The sequence below is a fragment of the Nerophis ophidion genome, linkage group LG04 (genome assembly GCF_033978795.1).
Source record: "Nerophis ophidion isolate RoL-2023_Sa linkage group LG04, RoL_Noph_v1.0, whole genome shotgun sequence".
Lineage (NCBI taxonomy): Eukaryota > Metazoa > Chordata > Actinopteri > Syngnathiformes > Syngnathidae > Nerophis > Nerophis ophidion.
Genome location: NC_084614.1, coordinates 75474770 through 75491166, shown reverse-complemented (window position 1 = coordinate 75491166; position 16397 = coordinate 75474770). Strand labels below are relative to the sequence as shown.

Below are 16397 nucleotides of genomic sequence, written 5' to 3'. Positions count from 1 at the left end.
TCTCAAAAAATGCTCAGTCTTTCACAAGAAAGGATGGGGCAAGGTACACCCCTTTGTCCACAACTGCGTGAGCAAATAGTCAAAACAGTTTAAGAACAACGTTTCTCAAAGTGCAATTGCAAGAAATTTAGGGATTTCAACATCTACGGTCCATAATATCATCAAAAGGTTCAGAGAATCTGGAAAAATCACTCCACGTAAGCGGCATGGTGGAAACCAACATTGAATGACCGTGACCTTAGATCCCTCAGACAGCACTGTATCAAAAACCGACATCAATCTCTAAAGGATATCACCACATGGGCTCAGGAACACTTCATAAAACCCCTGTCACTAAATACAGTTCGTCGCTACATCTGTAAGTGCAAGTTAAAGCTCTTCTAAAAGTACTTTCTATTCTATTTTACTATGCAAAGCGAAAGCCATTTATCAACAACATCCAGAAACGCCACCGTGGACTGATGCAAAGTGGAAAAGTGTTCTGTGGTCTGACGAGTCCACATTTCAAATTATATTTGGAAATATTCGCCATCGTGTCATCCGGACCAAAGGGGAAGCGAACCTACCAGACTGTTATGGACGCAAAGTTGAAAAGCCAGCATCTGTGATGGTATGGGGGTGCATTAGTGCCCAAGGCATGGGTAACTTACACATCGGTGAAGGCACCATTAATGCGGAAAGGTACATACAGGTTTTGGAACAACATATTCTGCCATCCAAGCGCCTTCTTTTTCATGGACGCCCCTGCTTATTTCAGCAAGACAATGCCAAGCCACATTCAGCACGTGTTACAACAGCGTGGCTTCGTAGTAAAAAAGTGCGGGTACTTTCCTGGCCCGCCTGCAGTCCAGACCTGTCTCCCATCGAAAATGTGTGGCGCATAATAAAGCGTAAAATACGACAGCGGAGACACCGGACTGTTGAAGGACTGAAGCTCTACATAAAACAAGAATGGGAAAGAATTCCACTTTCAAAGCTTCAACAATTAGTTTCCTCAGTTCCCAAACGTTTATTGGGTGTTGTTAAAAGAAAAGGTGATGTAACACAGTGGTGAACATGCCCTTTCCCAACTACTTTGGCACGTGTTGCAGCAATTAAATTTTAAGTTAATTATTATTTGCAAAAAAAAAAAAATAAAGTTTATCAGTTTGAACATCAAATATGTTGTCTTTGTAGCATATTCAACTGAATATGGGTTGAAAAGGATTTGCAAATCATTGTATTCCGTTTATATTTACATTTAACATAATTTCCCAACTCATATGAAAACGGGGTTTGTACAAATAACTACTTGAACTACAAATAACTACTTGGAACTGCAAATTACCACAAATAACTACTTGGAACTACAAATAACTACTTGGAACTACAAATAACTACTAGAACTACTAATTACTATCTGGAACTGCAAATTACCGCAAATAACTACTTTGAACTACAAATAACTACTTGGAACTACAAATAACTACTTGAACTACAAATAACTACTTGGAACTACAAATAACTACTAGAACTACAAATTACTACTTGGAACTGCAAATTACGGCAAATAACTACTTTGAACTACAAATTACTACTTGAACTACAAATAACTACTTGGAACTACAAATAACTACTTGGAACTGCAAATAACCACAAAAAACTACGTGGAACTACAAATAACTACTTGAACTACAAATAACTACTTGGAACTACAAATAACTACTAGAACTACAAATTACTATCTGGAACTGCAAATTACCGCAAATAACTACTTTGAACTACAAATAACTACTTGGAACTACAAATAACTACTTGAACTACAAATAACTACTTGGAACTACAAATAACTACTAGGACTACAAATTACTACTTGGAACTGCAAATTACGGCAAATAACTACTTTGAACTACAAATAACTACTTGGAACTACAAATAACTACTAGAACTACAAATTACTACTTGGAACTGCAAATTACTGCAAATAACTACTTTGAACTACAAATAACTACTTAGACTACAAATAACTACTTGGAACTACAAATAACTACTAGAACTACAAATTACTACTTGGTACTGCAAATTACCACAAATAACTACTTGAAACTTCAAATTACTGCAAATAACTACTTGGAACTGCAAATAACTGCTTGGAACTGCAAATTACTGCAAATAACTACTTGGAACTACAAAAAACTACGTGAACTACAAATAACTACTTGGAACTGCAAATTACTGCAAATAACTGCATGGTACTTCAAATTACTACTTGGAACTGCAAATTACCGCAAATAACTACTTGAACTACAAATAACTACTTGGAACTGCAAATTACTGCAAATAACTACATGGAACTTCAAATTACTTGGAACTGCAAATTACCGCAAATAACTACTTGGAACTTCAAACAACTACTTGGAACTTCAAATAACTACTTGGAACTTCAAATAACTACTTGGAATTTCAAATTACTGCAAATAACTACTTGGAACTTCAAATAACTACTTGGAACTTCAAATAACTACTTGGAATTTCAAATTACTGCAAATAACTACTTGGAACTTCAAATAACTACTTGGAACTTCAAATAACTACTTGGAATTTCAAATTACTGCAAATAACTACATGGAACTTCAAATAACTACTTGGAACTTCAAATAACTACTTGGAATTTCAAATTACTGCAAATAACTACTTGGAACTTCAAATAACTACTTGGAACTTCAAATAACTACTTGGAACTTCAAATAACTACTTGGAACTTCAAATAACTACTTGGAATTTCAAATTACTGCAAATAACTACTTGGAACTTCAAATAACTACTTGGAACTTCAAATAACTACTTGGAACTTCAAATAACTACTTGGAATTTCAAATTACTGCAAATAACTACTTGGAACTTCAAATAACTACTTGGAATTTCAAATTACTGCAAATAACTACTTGGAACTTTAAATTACTACTTGGAACTGCAAATTACCGCAAATAACTACTTGAACTACAAATAACTACTTGGAACTGCAAATTACCGCAAATAACTACTTGGAACTTCAAACAACTACTTGGAACTTCAAATAACTACTTGGAACTTCAAATAACTACTTGGAATTTCAAATTACTGCAAATAACTACTTGGAATTTCAAACAACTACTTGAACTACAAATAACTACTTGGAACTGCAAATTACCGCAAATAACTACTTGGAACTTCAAACAACTACTTGGAACTTCAAATAACTACTTGGAACTTCAAATAACTACTTGGAACTTCAAATAACTACTTGGAACTTCAAATAACAACTTGGAACTTCAAATAACTACTTGGAATTTCAAATTACTGCAAATAACTACTTGGAACTTCAAATAACTACTTGGAACTTCAAATAACTACTTGGAATTTCAAATTACTGCAAATAACTACTTGGAACTTTAAATTACTACTTGGAACTGCAAATTACCGCAAACAACTACTTGGAACTTCAAACAACTACTTGGAACTGCAAACAACTACTTGAAACTTCAAACAACTACTTGGTACTTCATATTACTGCAAATAACTACTTAGAACTTCAAATTACTGCAAATAACTACTCGTAACTTAAAATAACTACTTGGAACTGCAAATTACTGAATATAACTACTTGGAACTTCAAAAAACTACTTAAAACTGCAAATAACTCATTTGAACGGCAGATAGCTATTTATAAATCATTATTATCCTTGCAAACAACTACTTCTAAGTGTGAATAACTCTTTATGATGACTTACAAAAATGATCATGCAGTCCATTGTTGTCCTTTTGGTGCACATGCTGAAACACTGCCCTCTTGTGTTTCCTTGTTGTATTACACAAGCCTAACACTGAATTGCTTTCATGCTGGAACATTCTATAAAGTCCACTTCTGACTGAGCTTCCGAGCCTTTCAACCATTACCGGGATCAATTACCAAGATCATGATGATGATGAAATATGATACTGTATGATGTGATACAACATTACATAACATGATATAATACAGGGGTCACCAACGCGGTGCCCGTAAGGACCAGATGAGTCGCCCGCTGGTCTGTTCTAAAAATAGCTCAAACAGCAGCACTTACCAGTGAGCTGCCTCTATTTTTTAAATTGTATTTATTTACTAGCAAGCTGGTCTCGCTTTGCTCGACTTTTTTAATTCTAAGAGAGACAAAACTCAAATAGAATTTGAAAATCCAAGATAATATTTTAAAGACTTGGTCTTCACTTGTTTAAATAAATTCATTATTTTTTTTTACTTTGCTTCTTATAACTTTCAGAAAGACAATATTAGAGAAAAAATACAACCTTACAAATAATTTTGGGATTTTTAAACACATTTACCTTTTAACCTTTTAAATTACTTCCTCTTCTTTCCTGACAATTTAAATCAATGGTAAAGTTTTTTTTCAGTTTTTTTTTATTGTAAAGAATAATAAATACATGACGCATTTACTTCCGGGGTCACGTTTCCTCTTATGTCATCCCATAGCTTGTGTTTGTAAATTGTGTTTTATTTTTTTTATAATATAGCGTTAACAAAACGTCTGTATTTTTATAATATAGCGTTATATTTTTATAATATAGCGTTAACAAAACGTTGTATTAGTCATGACCCCGGAAGTAAATGGGGGGGAAAGTTTTTTGTAGGGAGAAGAAATTTGGCGTGAAAGCGCCAAATAACAAAATCCATGATTGTGTTAAAAATAATTAAATTTGCTAAAATGCTAGCATAAAATGTTAGCATGCTAACATTCAATTACTATGTTAACAAGAATGAAATTTGCTAAAATGATAGCATGCTAACATTAGGATTTTGCCTGCTAGCAGGGAAACCGATAACATACCTTTTAGGATGGCACCAATAAACCAATTCCATTTTTATTAGGTTAAAATGTACGAAATTCACAAAAATGCTACCATAAAACAGGGGAACAGCTAGCAAATTCTAAAATGCACACGGGCAGATCCATAAATTGGTGGCGTCAATACTAAAAGTAATATCAGTATTTGATCGATACTAGACTGATTACGTCTTGAAATGCCAAATGTTGGTATGATTAGAAGAGTTAGCATACTTCCAAGAACGTACAAAACAACAGAATCCATGATTATTAAGTTAAAAAGTACAAAAGCTGTTAAAATGCGAGTATAAAATATTAGGATGGTGACATTAGCATTTAGCATGCTAACAGGAGAACAGCTACCAAACCTCTAAGATGGCGCCAAGTAACGAAATCAATGGTTATGTTAAAAATAATTAAATTTGCTAAAATGCCAGCATAAGATGGCGCCAAGAAAGCAATTCCATTATTATTTGGTTAAATAGTAGGAAATTCACAAAAAAACAGCTAACATACTTCTAAGATTCACATGGGCAGATCCATAAATTGTTGGCGTCAATACTAAAGGTGATATCAGTACATGATCGATACTAGACTGATTACCGTATTTCCTTGAATTGCCGCCAGGACGGTAATTAATTTAAAACCCTTTCTCACTCCTGCGCTTACCAAAGGCATGCGGTAAAAGTAAGCATGCGCTAATTATTTTAAAACTTTCTCACTCCGGCACTTACCAAAGGCATGCAGTAAAAAATTGAGTGTGATGTAAGCTTGGACCTTAAATCCTACTGAACAGCTCTTAATCTTCTTCCATTTATGCGATTTCAAATTACCGATATTGAAATCAGCCTCTTCCATTTTGAAAATGACGTGACGTACCGAGTTTGACCAGGCGGTAACACTAAGCATGCGCTAATTTTTTTGCGAATTTTTTTGCGAAGGCAGGCGCATACATGCGGCAATTCAAGGAAATACGGTAGATTGATATTTTTAGTTTCTCAAAAATATTTCCTTGTTTTTTTTTTTTTGTTAAAATTTACAAATTCCGAGAATAATTACCCGGACACACGAGGACTTTGAGGGCAAAAAGGATTTTAAATGGGTAGTAAATAGTAGTTTTTGCTTTTGTTTAGTGATTGTGTACTATTGATTTTGTTTTGCTTAATACAATTGCGTGTAATGGAAGAGAATAAGTTACTAGCGGAAATATTGCGTTGATATTGTCACACTGATAGCACTCACCATAAATACACACACACACACACACACACACATACACACACAATATAATGTAATACTGTATAATATTATATTATATACAGTCGCAGTCAAAAGTTTACATACACTTGTAAAGAACATAATGTCATGGCTGTCTTGAGTTTCCAATCATTTCTACAACTATTTTTTTTTTTGATAGAGTGATTGGAGCACATACTTGTTGGTCACAAAAAAACCTTTGTGAAGTTTGGTTCTTTTATGAATTTATTATGGGTCTACAGAAAATGTGAGCAAATCTGCTGGGTCAAAAGTGTACATACAGCAATGTTCATATTTGCTTACATGTCCCTTGGCAAGTTTCACTGCAATAAGGCGCTTTTGCTAGCCATCCACAAGCTTCTGGCAAGCTTCTGGTTGGATTTTTGACCACTCTTCAAGACAAATTTCGTGCGGTTCAGCTAAATGTGTTGGTTTTCTGACATGGACTTGTTTCTTCAGCATTGTTCACACGTTTAAGTCAGGGCTTTGGTAGTGCCATTCTAAAACTGTCACGCCGTGGATTCGAACCCGCTTCCCTCCTGCAACTGAGTGTCATAGTTCTGACTTCTCCCCCCCTTAACACGCCCCGAGCGCAGCACGCCTACGCAGCGACAAGCCTGCAGACGATCGGCAATCTGCACACCTGGTACTGATGAGGGCTAGCTGGATAAAGGACCAGTGGACCCAAGCATCGATGCGTGAACTTAGTTACCTCTTGGTGTACCGTAAGCCTTATGCTCTCTCACTGTTGTTTATTTTCCCTCTGTGATTCTTACGTCTGTGTTACTCTACCGCAGTGCCTTGCCCTTCGAGATCTCCCGTTGTTTCCCCTGTGTGTTTGGACTGCCTTCCTCGATTCCCGACCCTCGCCTGAACACGGATCTAGCCTCATCTCTCCTGCCCCTCGGACTGCCTTGTTCCTTCACTCTCGACAACATTTGGTAACACACACTTCAGTTGACCTTGCACCTAGCCTCATACATACACACTCCTGGGTTTTTGTCACACACTCCATTTTCTTAGTTTAATTTATTAGTTAGTATAGTTTATTATTATTATTAAATATATATATATATATAATATACATTATTGAACATCACCCCCTGGTGTCTGTTGCCGTCATCTCCCCTTAGTAAAACATAACAAAAACCTTATTTCGAGCCTGATTTAGTCATTCCTTTACCACTTTTGATCATACTTGCCAACCCTCCCGAATTTCAGTGCCCCTCCCGAAAATCCCCCGGGGCAAAATATCTCCCGATTTCCACCCGGACAACAACATTGGGGGTGTGCCTTGAAGGCACTGCCTTTAGCGTCCTCTCTCACCTGAAAAGGAGACTATTATATATGTCTCCGTTATCCATAAGTGTATCTATAATTCATAAAGTAGGCAGGCACGGAGCCATTTCTCAGCGAGTGTTTATTCAAGCCGGCACGTTAAAGGGAAACATTATCACAATTTTAGAAGGGTTAAAACCAATAAAAATCAGTTCCCAGTGGCTTATTGTATTTTTCGAAGTTTTTTTCCAAATATTACCCAGCGTGGAATATCCCGAAAAAGGCTTTAAAGTGCCTGATTTTCGCTATCTGTGAAGCCACCGTCCATTTTCCTGTGACGTCATCCAGTGATATACATGCCATCCAGGCGGATAGCACAGCAAGATATAGCGACATTAGCTCGGATTCAGACTCGGATTAGAGCGGTTTAAGCGATTCAACAGATTACGCATGTATTGAAACGGATGGTTGGAGTATGGAGGCAGATAGCGAAAACGAAATTGAAGAAGAAACTGAAGCTATTGAGCGAATAACTATTGACGCTATTCGGCCATGTCTGCCTTAGCATCGCCAGTAAATTGTGCGGACCAAACGGTCAGGACTTTCGCATCTTGTGACACTGGAACAACTTAAATCCGTCGATTGGTAAGTGTTTGTTTGGCATTAAATGTGGGTGGAGGGAAACGCTGGAAGCAAATATAGCTACAAATGTACATACAGCTAGCCTAAATAGCATGTTAGCATCGATTAGCATGCCGTGCTAATTGATGCACATTTTACGTAAATCAACTTGAACTTATCCCTGATCGTGTTGTTACACCCTCCGATAACACACCGACGAGGCATGATGTCTCCAAGGTACGGAAAACAGTCAAAAAAACGGAAAATAACAGAGCTGATTTGACTCAATGTTTGTAATGTGTTGGAGAAAATGGCGGTTGACTACCTATGTGACGTCTCGTTGGGACATCTTCGCTCAGACAGCAAATGATAGAAAGGCGTTTAATTCGCAAAAATTCACCCATTTTGAGTTCGGAAATCGGTTGAAAAATATATGGTCTTTTTTCTGCAACATCAAGGTATATATTGACGCTTACATAGGTCTGGTGATAATGTTCCCCTTTAATACACTGACACACAACATCCGGATTCCCATCATGCATTGCTTCACAACTACGGCAAGTAGTAATGTCCAAAAAACATAACGGAGACGAAGCAGAAGAACGAAGAAGAGACATGGCGACGACGAGTAAGAAAAAGAAGTGCGCTTGCAATTTCCAAAAGGATTTGACTAAATGTTTAGAATGTGTTTGAGAAAATGGCGGTTGACTACCTATGTGACGTCACGTTCTGACGTCTTCGCTCCGACAGCAAATAATAGAAAGGCGTTTAATTCGCAAAAATTCACCCATTTAGAGTTCGGAATTCGGTTAAAAAAATATATGGTCTTTTTTCTGCAACATCAAGGTATATATTGACGCTTACATAGGTCTGGTGATAATGTTCCCCTTCAATACACTGACACACAACATCCGGATTCCCATCATGCATTGCTTTACAACTACGGCAAGTAGTAATGTCCAAAAAACATAACGGAGACGAAGCAGAAGAACGAAGAAGAGACATGGTGACGACGAGTAAGAAGAAGAAGTGCGCTTGCAATTTCCAAAATGATTGGAAAAAATAATTTCAGTTCATCCAGGACAGTTCGAAGGGAAAGGGGTATGCTTCTTGCAAATTTTGTATATCAGACCTACTCATTCATGAACGGATTACTCATATATATCTATATATATATATATAAAGGTTGGCAAGTATGCTTTTGAAAAATGTTTGGGGGTCATTGTCCTGTTGGAACACCCAACTGTGCCCAAGACCCAACCTCCGGGCTAATGACTTTAGGTTGTCCTGAAGAATTTGGAGGTAATCCTCTTTATGCATTGTCCCATTTACTCTCTGTAAAGCACCAGTTCCATTGGCAGCAAAACAGGCCCAGAGCATAATACTACCACCACCATGCTTGACGATAGGTATGGTGGTCCTGGAATTAAAGGCCTTACCTTTTCTCCTCCAAACATATTGCTGGGCATTGTGGCCAAACAGCTCAATTTTAGTTTCATCTGACATCACATGGAAAAAGATAAGACTTTATGGAGGAGAGTTCTGTGGCAGCCCAGAGGTTGGGTCTTGGGCGCAGTTGGCTGTTCCAACAGGACAATGACCCCAAAAACACATGTCAAAAATGGTAAAGAAATGGTTAAATCAGGCTAGAATTAAAATTTTAAAATGGCCTTCCCAAAGTCCTGACTTAAATGTTTCGACAATGCTGAAGAAACAAGTCCATGTCAGAAAACTAACAAATTTCGCAGCAATACGTTTGGAGGAGAATAGGTGAGGCCTTTACTCCCAGGAACACCATGCCTACCTGGGATACACAAGTGTATGTAAACTTTCGACCACGACTTTAATATAATACTGTCTGATATAATTAAGTGACCTGTTATGGCTTTGAGCACGTTGTCAGACACTTGTGGTATTTCCTGGTCCATGGGCACACAGAGCATGTGGATGTTGACCCAGTGTAGAGCTCTGCAAAGACCGAGACCGAGGCCAAGGCCAAGGCCCCAAGACAACGCTTTTTATGCGTGAACGTACGTTTTTACGGCGTAAGACCGACATCACCAACCTGATCCTGTTCTGCATGGCCAGGTCCTTGTTCTCGTCGTCCGAGGTCTCCGGGCAGAAAACGCTTTTGTACAAATGAGACATGATGTACTTTTCCACCTGGTCCATCACCTGCTCCACGTCCTCGGAGGAACCTGGAGAAGATAAGGTTTGAGGACAACAACTCATCTTTGACGAAGACCACGACAAAGACCGCCCACCTTTGAAGTGAATGGTCAGGCGGTCCGTCATGTTCTGGTAGAAGTCCTGAACACACTCTGACAGTTCTTCCGCATTCAAGTCCTGGAAGACATCCGAGGGACAGCATTGAGGTCCACGTGAGGTCCCACTACATCAAACCAGTCACCTTCTTGCCGGACATGCTGACAAGGAAGCTCCGACTCTGTTTGTGGATCTCTCGGCCCGGCCGCTGAAGGCTCCTCAAAAACTCCACAAAGTCCCTGGAGACCTGGTCCGAGTCCAAGTCCAGTCTAGCATGGCGACTAATGGAGGGACTTGTCGTCTTCACCTCGGGAGATTCTGAACAGAACCGAGTTATATGCGAAATGAGCTTTAAAAAAAGTGTAAAACTTTGAATAAATTCATTTCAAAGGGGACAGTAGTCGCAGAAAATGGTCCATTTGCGCAAAACGTGGACATTTTTGAAGAATGTCCCCAGATGTACCGATCCAGCTCAACATTTTGGTCTTTCATCGGTATAAATTGGTTGAGAAATGTGCTACAGGAAGCAAGATAGACAAATATAAATAAAGATATCAAAGCTCTAGTGAAGAATACCATAGTTGTGAATGCTGAACAACATAACGATTAACGGCTGTGGCTGTAGGCGACCTCCTGATGTACAAAACCCAAAACCAGTGAAGTTGGCATGTTGCGCAAATGGTAAATAAAAACAGAATACAATGGTTTGCTAATCCTTTTCAACCTATATTCAATTGAATGGACTGCAAAGGCAAGATACTTGACGTTCGAACTGGAAAACGTTATTTTTCGCAAATGTTAGCTCATTTTGGAATTTGATGCCTGCAACATGTTTCAAAAAAGCTGGCACAAGTGGCAAAAAAGACTGAGAAAGTCGAGGAAGGTTCATCAAACACTTATTTGGAGCATCCCACAGCTGAACAGGCTAATTAGGAACAGGTGGGAGCCATGATTGGGTATAAAAGCAGCTTCCATGAAATGCTCAGTCATTCACAAACAAGGATGGGGCGAAGGTTCATCACTTTGTGAACAAATGCGTGAGCAAATTGTCCAACAGTTTAAGTAAAACATTTTTCAATGAGCTATTGCAAGGAATTTAGGTATTTCACCATGTACGGTCTGAAATATCTTCACAAGGTTCAGAGAATCTGGAGAAATCACTGCACGTAAGCGATGATATAATGAACCTTCGATCACTCAGACGGTACTGCATCGAAAAGCGACATCAGTGTGTAAATGATATCACCACCAGGAACACTTGAGAAAACCACTGTCAGTAACTTCAGTTTGTCACTACATCTGGAAGTGCAAGTTAAAACTCTATTATGCGAAGTCAAAGCCATTTATCAACAACACCCAGAAACGCTGCCGGCTTCGCTGGGCCCGAGCTCATCTAAGATGGACTGATGCAAAGTGGAAAAGTGGTCTGTGGTCTGACGAGTCCACATTTTAAATTGCTTTTTGAAACTGTGGATGTGGTGTCCTCCAGAATAAAGAGGAAAAGAACCATCCTGATTGTTATAGGCGCAAATTTGAAAAGTCCGCATCTGTGATGGTGTGGTGGTGTATTAGTGCCCAAGGCATAGGTAACTTACACATCTGTGAAGGCACCATTAATGCTGAAAGGTACATACATGTTTTGGAGCAACATATGTTGTCATCCAAGCAACATTATCATGGACGCCCCTGCTTATTTCAGCAAGACAATGCCAAGCCACGTGTTACAACAGCGTGGCTTCATAGTAAAAGAGTGTGGGTACTAGACTGACCAATTAAAAATGTGTGGTGCATTATGAAGCCTAAAATACCACAACGGAGACCCCGGACTGTTGAACAACTTAAGCTGTATATCAAGCAAGAATGGGGAAGAATTCCACCTGAAAGAGTTTTAAAAAATGGTCTCCTCAGATCCCAAAACATTTACTGAGTTGTATTAAAAGGAAAGGCCATGCAACACAGTGGTAAAAATACCTCTGTGACAACTTTTTTGCAATGTGTTGCTGCCATTGAATTCTAAGTTAATGATTATTTAGAAAAATATGTTTCTCAGTTGAAACATTAAGTATCTTGTCTTTGCAGTCTATTCAATTGAATATAAGTTAAAAAGGATTTGCAAATCATTGTATTCTGTTTTTATTTACCATTTACACAACGTGGCAACTTCACTAGTTTTGGGTTTTGTAGTTTTTCAAAATCAACTCCCGAAGAAAAAGTGTGATCAGCCTGTTGATCTAGCTCAGCATGCGCTGTAAAACGTTCATGCACAGCTGAAAGTAAAATATGTGAAGCGTAAGATATGTTTTGCTCCTTTGTTGATGATTTACTGGACGTACCTTTCTTGGGAGCGGTGCGGGACGACGAGCTGAAGAACTTCTTGACCGTCGTCACTTTCCGTGTCTTCTCGTTGGTTTTTTTCTCCTCAAACTTGGAGAAGGGTCCGAGTGAGGTGTTTGTGGACGGCGTGGACTGGGTCTGAGCTGGCCCGCCATGACTGCTGGTGTAGGCGGCCGCCTCCTCCTCCCGCTGCAGCCTGAAGAAGGGAACATGTTATTAAGGACTTAGCGAGAATGATGAAGGTGACAACACTGCAATTAAACAGAAAAAGGTGTTATAACAAATCCAATGCATCAGAAGAAAAACATGGTGGATCAGGAAATAACCAGCAAGTGGATATAGACGGGTACATACATATATACATATATATATATATATATATATATATATATATATATATATATATATATATATATATATCTATACACACACACACATATATATACATATATGTACATATACATATATGCATATATATACATATATATATTCATATATACATATATAGTTATATATATATGCACATATATAGTTATCTATATACATACATATATATATATATACATATAATAATATACATATATACATCCGTACATATATATACATATTTATATATGTATATATACCCAGTTATATATATATGCATATATATATATAGTTATATATATATCTATATATACAGTAGTATATATATATATTACTGTATATACATATACATTTATATATATGTATATACATATGTGTGTATGTATATATGTATACACACATATAATATACACCCACACATCTATATATGTGTATATATACACTAGTGTGTATGTATGTGTATATATATATATATATATAAATATATATATATATATATATATATATATATATATATATAGTCTGTATAGGTATAGATATGCAAACCACTGTGTGTGGTTTGCACACACACACACATACATATATGTGTGTGTGTGTGTGTATATCTATATATACAGTATGTATATATGTGTATATATTTATGTATATACAAATATATACAGACTAGTGTGTGTATATATGATGGATATACAGTATATACACACATAGATTGAATATGTGTGTGTGTGTGTATATATATATATATATTAGTGCATGGATTTCATATATATTAAAGAAATCAAATCAACAAAAACATTTTGAAAAATAGAGAAAAGTGCTGATATTAATTACTGATAATTACGGCAACTGTCAAACCATTCAATTATTTAATGGCAATTTCGTGCTATTAGTCCTCAGTTGCCTCGTAATTAAACGTGACTAATGAGAGATGGATAAAGGTTGTCTTGTTTTTAACAGGGGCTCCGCAGAAGTATTGCAAGGGACCGTAAAATATTTGGTCGGTTACATTTTTATGTTTATTTTTAACGTTGCTGTATAAATGCCAGTGACATGGTCACCCTCCTCTCTGTAACCGGCAGGTTTTGAATTGAAACATGAATGAATAATTATTATGCCGTATTTTTTTACGATAATTTTCGCATTTGAGACAGCGAGCTATTAACCCTGAAGCTTCAAACTAGCGATTAGCGGCGCTCGCTGGCAGGTAGAGATTGGCTGTGTTTTATTGAAGTGGTTCTCAAATGGGGGTACGCGTACCCCTGGGGGTACTTAAAGGTATGCCAAGGGGTACGTGAGATTTTTTTTAAATATTCTAAAAATAGCAACAATTCAAAAATCCTTTAAAAATATATTCATTGAATAATACTTCAACAAAATATGAATTTAAGTTCATAAACTGTGAAAAGAAAGGCAACAATGCAATATTCAGTGTTTACAGCTAGATTTTTTGTGGACATGTTCCATAAATATTGATGTTAAAGATTTATTTTTTTGTGAAGAAATGTTTAGAATTAAGTTCATGAATCCAGATGGATCTGTTGCGTTGGAAACGCGTCGTGATGCGTGTTGAGTCACCCCAAGATGCACGAGGACCAGACAGGCAGGAATAGCAGGTAAGAGCGTGGTTTAATATAAAAATGATAAAATAACACTGGTACAAAAGGCAAAATAAAGTGCGTGCCTACGCACGGGAAGCTAACGCTAAACTTAGCATGCAGTCCAAAAAGTCCAAGAAGATCGTGCCGAAGCTAAGGAGCTACTTAGAAAAGGTACAAGGGTTTAGGAAAAGCCAACGTGACTGTTGCTTACCGCAAAACGAAAGATCCAGACTGAACAAAGGGAGAAGGCAGGCTTAAATACTGGCAGCAATCAGACAACAAGTGCGCGTCGAAAAACAAGTGGCAGGTGGAACAAATAATAAACCATGGAGACAAGATAAATAAGAAGTGCCAAACCAGGGATTGGAAGGCAAAAGTTAGCAGAACGTAATGACAAAAAGACTCAAAACCTGAACATGACATGATCCGGGCAGCGGATCATAACAGGATCTCTATTACAATCCCCAAAGAGGGCACTTTAAGTTAATGACTACTTCTATGTGTAGAAATCTTTATTTATAATTGAATCACTTGTTTATTTATCAACAAGTTTTTAGTTATTTTTATACCTTTTTTTTCCAAATAGTTCAAGAAAGACCACTACAAATGAGCACTGTTATACAATTGAATAATTTAGAAACTGATGACATAGTGCTGTATTCAACTTTTTTATCTCTTTTTTCCAACCCAAAATGCTTTGCTCTGATTAGGGGGTACTTGGATTAAAAAAAAGTTCACAGGGGGTACATCACTGAAAAAAGGTTGAGAACCACTGTTTTACTGTATTCTCTGAATATCTTAGTATCGCACAATAACAAGGTATATTTGGGATGTATTCTGTAAGTAGCGGCTCCCCACTCCCTGCCTCTGTCACTGTGGATGCCTGGAAAAGAGTCCCCTGCATGGTGGAATGTTCCAGCAGGTAGCCTCTCCGGTGGACAAAGTTAGTGCTTACTTTTCAGCGAGGGCCCAGTCGTCCTGGATCTGCTTTTGCCGAACCCGCTGGTACTCCTCCCTCCAACACTTGGAGCACAGGCCCTGCCAGGCTGCGTTTCCGTAGTAACCGCATCCCTTTTTGCACAGCAGCTCCGACTGGTCCACATGGATGCCGCGGCGCTCCGTCTTCTGACTCATACTGACACAAGAAGGACGAATTAAAAAAATATAATATTTACCTTTTTTTTTACTTACAAAAAAAAACAAAAAAAACATTGACCCTGACGTGATTTGAACACGCAACCTTCTGATCTGGAGTCAGACGCGCTACCGTTGCGCCACAGAGTCTGATGAATGACGGCGGTGGTTATTCAAATAGATTTACTATTAATTTCCGCGGCCGTTAAAATACTAATTAACGCTCTCATTTTTTGACGTCATCGCAGTTAAAAGAGAGCGCCTAACGCCCAATTCTCTTTCATTTTGGCGGGAATTGTAAACGATAACGTTTAAGCTAACGTTAGCTAAGATGCTAACGACAGGACATGGGTTAGCCGTAGCCTACTATTGCAAGCGTGCACTTATAGCCATCTGTCAAGTCCTCACCTCTTTTGTTTTTCACTGTCAGAAGTGTAGACATAAATATAAATCCTCTCCTTTACTCTCCGACGGCGGTGAACTTTAGCCGCGGTCACGACGAGTATCCCTCGAGAATAACCGGAAGTGGTTATAATGATATTAACATGATAAAATTATATTTAACGGACTACGCTATGTAAAAAAATGACCATGATTCATTGATAAATGTCGAATATAGCGCAATATTTCCCGTAGTATTTATTTTAATGGGTTCATATTTCTTTTTTATACGAGGAGCTCTATCCGCACGATCGGAATTTCG

At 37.7% G+C, this 16397-nt stretch overlaps 1 protein-coding gene and 1 non-coding gene across 4 annotated transcripts in view; both read right to left on the bottom strand.

Annotated features, from left to right (window-relative positions):
* The window catches only part of LOC133551888 (rab5 GDP/GTP exchange factor-like), a 24929-nt gene extending 8532 nt beyond the window's left edge, over nucleotides 1–16397 (bottom strand). For 2 of the 3 annotated variants that reach the window (XM_061899071.1, XM_061899072.1), the window contains exons 1-7: nucleotides 16103–16397; nucleotides 15516–15695; nucleotides 12596–12792; nucleotides 10408–10580; nucleotides 10262–10343; nucleotides 10063–10195; nucleotides 9874–9965 (exon numbers count right to left, since the gene is read on the bottom strand). In XM_061899071.1, the coding sequence (XP_061755055.1) occupies nucleotides 9874–9965; nucleotides 10063–10195; nucleotides 10262–10343; nucleotides 10408–10580; nucleotides 12596–12792; nucleotides 15516–15694 (856 nt within the window). In that variant the 5' untranslated portion in view covers nucleotide 15695; nucleotides 16103–16397. Of the gene's footprint in view, nucleotides 1–9873; nucleotides 9966–10062; nucleotides 10344–10407; nucleotides 10581–12595; nucleotides 12793–15515; nucleotides 15696–16102 lie in introns of all 3 variants that reach the window. The other variant, XM_061899070.1, reaches the window with a different exon arrangement.
* trnaw-cca (transfer RNA tryptophan (anticodon CCA)) lies at nucleotides 15773–15844 on the bottom strand. The gene has a single exon. It is a non-coding gene; the product is annotated as a tRNA-Trp (tRNA).